Source organism: Sinocyclocheilus anshuiensis, unplaced genomic scaffold (assembly GCF_001515605.1).
Source record: "Sinocyclocheilus anshuiensis isolate Anshui unplaced genomic scaffold, SAMN03320099.WGS_v1.1 scaffold719, whole genome shotgun sequence".
Taxonomy (NCBI): Eukaryota; Metazoa; Chordata; class Actinopteri; order Cypriniformes; family Cyprinidae; genus Sinocyclocheilus; species Sinocyclocheilus anshuiensis.
In genome coordinates this window covers 72,498-75,852 of record NW_015552643.1, presented here as the reverse complement: position 1 = coordinate 75,852, position 3,355 = coordinate 72,498, and the positions used below count along the sequence as shown (strand labels likewise).

At 32.9% G+C, this 3,355-nt stretch overlaps 1 protein-coding gene across 2 annotated transcripts in view; it reads right to left on the bottom strand.

Annotated features, from left to right (window-relative positions):
* Nucleotides 1-3,355, bottom strand: part of pfkfb3 (6-phosphofructo-2-kinase/fructose-2,6-biphosphatase 3) — an 11,125-nt gene that overhangs the window by 7,187 nt on the left and 583 nt on the right. For both annotated transcript variants that reach the window (XM_016458506.1, XM_016458505.1), the window contains exons 2-4: nt 670-798; nt 450-546; nt 276-342 (exon numbers count right to left, since the gene is read on the bottom strand). In XM_016458506.1, the coding sequence (XP_016313992.1) occupies nt 276-342; nt 450-546; nt 670-798 (293 nt within the window). The remainder of the gene's footprint in view (nt 1-275; nt 343-449; nt 547-669; nt 799-3,355) is intronic.

The following is a 3,355-nucleotide window of genomic DNA, read 5'->3' as shown; positions in this document are numbered from 1 at the left end:
CACACACACACACATATATATATATATATATATATATATAAATATATTTTGAAAATATTTAATGTATTTACATGTATAATCATATAATTTATATTATATATAAATATATTTAATATGTAAACATTTTTTTTTTTTATTAAATATATACATTCATGTGTGTGTATTTATATATACATAATAAATATACACAGTACACACACATATATTATGTAAACAACAACTTTTATTTTGGATGCGATTAATCGTTTGACAGCACTAAAAGATACAGTACTCACAGCCACTTGACCTTCCTCTTCAGTGAGGTAATTCTTGACATCTCTCAGAGCGGCCAAGGCACACTGCCTGGAGACAAAACAAAATGATTAATTACTTCATATATCTACATAAAAGAGTTGAAGAAGAATTCATTTCCATCTTATGGCATTGTGTAGTTCAGGCACACAACTCACTGTCGGATTTTTACGGCATCCTCATTGTCCGATTTGAAGAAATCGTAAGCGCTGTAGTGTTTCACTGCCTCTCGACGATACTCGCCAACGTTAAAGACTAGAAATACACATATTCAGCAATTAAGAATTCCTGCAAAATGTGTATAATAATAATAATAATAATAATATATAATACAAACATATTTATTTATTTATTTAACATTGCTTGATTTTTTTGTACCTTTTGTGGGAATACCAATCCAGTTGAGGTAGCGTGTGAGTTTCCTTGATATGTAGGTTTTGCCCCGAGCAGGAAGCCCTACCATCACTATCACTGTTGGGGGGTTTGCCAGGTGGGGGCCTCCACGTGCTAAAATAAAAGAGAAAATAAAATACACGGTCACATTTTGCTGAAAAACAGAATCGCAACTCGCCATTAGCCTATATTTTAGGGGGGTTTCAAGATAAATCGAAATTTTTCTTTCAATTTCCCTCACTTCACATGATTTCTCAGTCACGTGCAATGGGCAGCCTTTTAGCGACCCTCCCCGCCAGCCAATCAGACAGCCAGCTATGAGCCAGGTCATGTGCGCACAGATGCACTTTCAAAGCTAAAGATTTACTACACTTAAATGCGCATGCACATTCCACGCCGCCCGCAGCGAGACGTTAACCGGGTCAGACGCAGATAAGTCTCACTTTCTTGTACACACACAGACACATAAATCCTCCAAGAAGTAAATGTTTCTGCGCAAGTCTGACGTTTCATGGGAATTGCCACAAAATAGATGTATTTATGCAGTTGTGCATTAGGCTAGGATTCAAAGTTTTGTATATTTTGATTATGTTTCTGTTTCATCATGCTATTTATGGGGTAAAAGTAATCCCTATCAGAGAGAGAGAAAAAAAGGGCACAGCAGTTGTTCTCAATGAATTACAGACGTCCATTGGCAGGTGGCCATGTGAATAGGCAATGTGAACCAGCGCAGTCGGGGTTAATCCTTAAGAAGATCCCCAACGGAAACACACAACCTCAAACTCAGCTCAGTCAGCAGAGACAGACAATGATCTTATTAGGCTTTTACTGGTTGTCCAGGTACACTGACCAGACAGAATCTTATGGAGAACATGTCTAGGTCATGATTCACCCCAAAATTAAAAGAAAATTATATATTATATTATATTGTAATTATATATTTTTTATGTATAAAGGAAATTATGATTAATTTAGAGAAGGAAATTTAGAAGAGAACCCCCCATTTATTTATTCATTCATTCTTAATAGCGATTTCATTATATTCTACATTATATTGTAATACTGCAGAAAAATTTAAAATAAGTAAAAAACAAACATACTGTCCTGGATACAATTATTTACTGTATTAAAACATGCAAAAATAAAATGTTATACAAAAAAAAAAAAAATGTATCATTGCATAAATTATTACAATTATATTATTTATATTTAGATTAAAATGTTACAGTTTACCGAGTTTTTTTTTTGTTCAAATGTTCTCTCTTGCGATCTTTCTATCTTCCCAAATTTGAGCACTCCTGTATATATATGCAATTTATTATTTATTGCATTCAATTATGCCTTAATTATAATCACACTAAACAACATGAGGGTCAGGGTGATATCACTGACGCAGCAGATATTAAAATGCATCACTTGTGTTGTGATGAGTAATTCCTATGCATACACTACGGGCTCAAGCCAAGTGCAGGTAAATATATTCGACCAATCAGAGCGCAATATTCCCACATTCCTCTCTGCGAATCCCTGGCGTCACCAGCGTGCCATTGAGTTCGAAAGTCTTTACAAAGGCGATGCGCGTGGGTTTCCATGACAACAGAATCACTTGAGACAGAGCTCTTCTTACAATCTTCAGAATGTTAAAGGGACAATTAATTCACCTTAAGCTATGGCACAGTTTGATCAGTGCATGAATTAAAGTACAGTGCTCATAAATCACAGTTTAAATGTATTAGCGAAATATTTAACCCTCTACCGCAGAGGTTTCATACATAAAAAAGGTGATCTTTCAAGGATTACTTGGGCTCAAGTTCAAAGTCTTCCTCTCAAGAGATTGCATAATGCTGAATTTTCATGAACTGCAATGTTTTTGGTTTTTTGTCAGTGTTTTATGTTACATTATATACAGTATATTTGTTTTAACTGTATAACTTTGTAGTTTAAATAATCATGAAAAATGTAATGAAATTAAAACAATTATAAAAAATGTAATGCAATTCAAAAATTATAAATCATTATTCAGCAAAAAAGAATGGAATAAATAAAAGCACAAGTTGTTGGAAAGTATGTATAAGGTGTCAATTATACTGTAAGTATTGTGTTAAAGCTTATAATAGCACCAATTGAATCAACACAAACAACATTTCTGAGGAAAAATATTAATTATAAGTAAGCTTACACTTATTCTAAGTTAGATCCACTATAGTATGCTGTTGCCGTATGGCAACATATCATAAAGTACCTTAAAATAATATTTTTTTTCCAATTTTTTTTTACAGCACTTCAAGTTAAGCCATTCTTAGAAAAGAAAAAGATTCAAATATTTTTTTCTATAGGTCTATCATAATGCGTGCGGTAGTTAATGTCATATTATGTAAAGTGCGCTTTACTGTTGAATAATAATCAGTGTTGGGGTAATATATTACAAGTAACGCAAGTTACGTAATAAGATTACTTTGTTCAAGTAACTAGTAAAGTAACGCATTACTTTTTAATTTACAAGAGAATATCTGAGTTACTTTTTCAAATAAGTAACGCAAGTTACTTTTTTTTTCTTCAATTTATTGATTGGCAGCTCTCCTGTCCTCATGTTGAGAGAAATCAGAAGATGTTACTGTAGTTCTGAAATAAATATGAATATGCATTAATTCATCTCACTCACAAAAAAAAA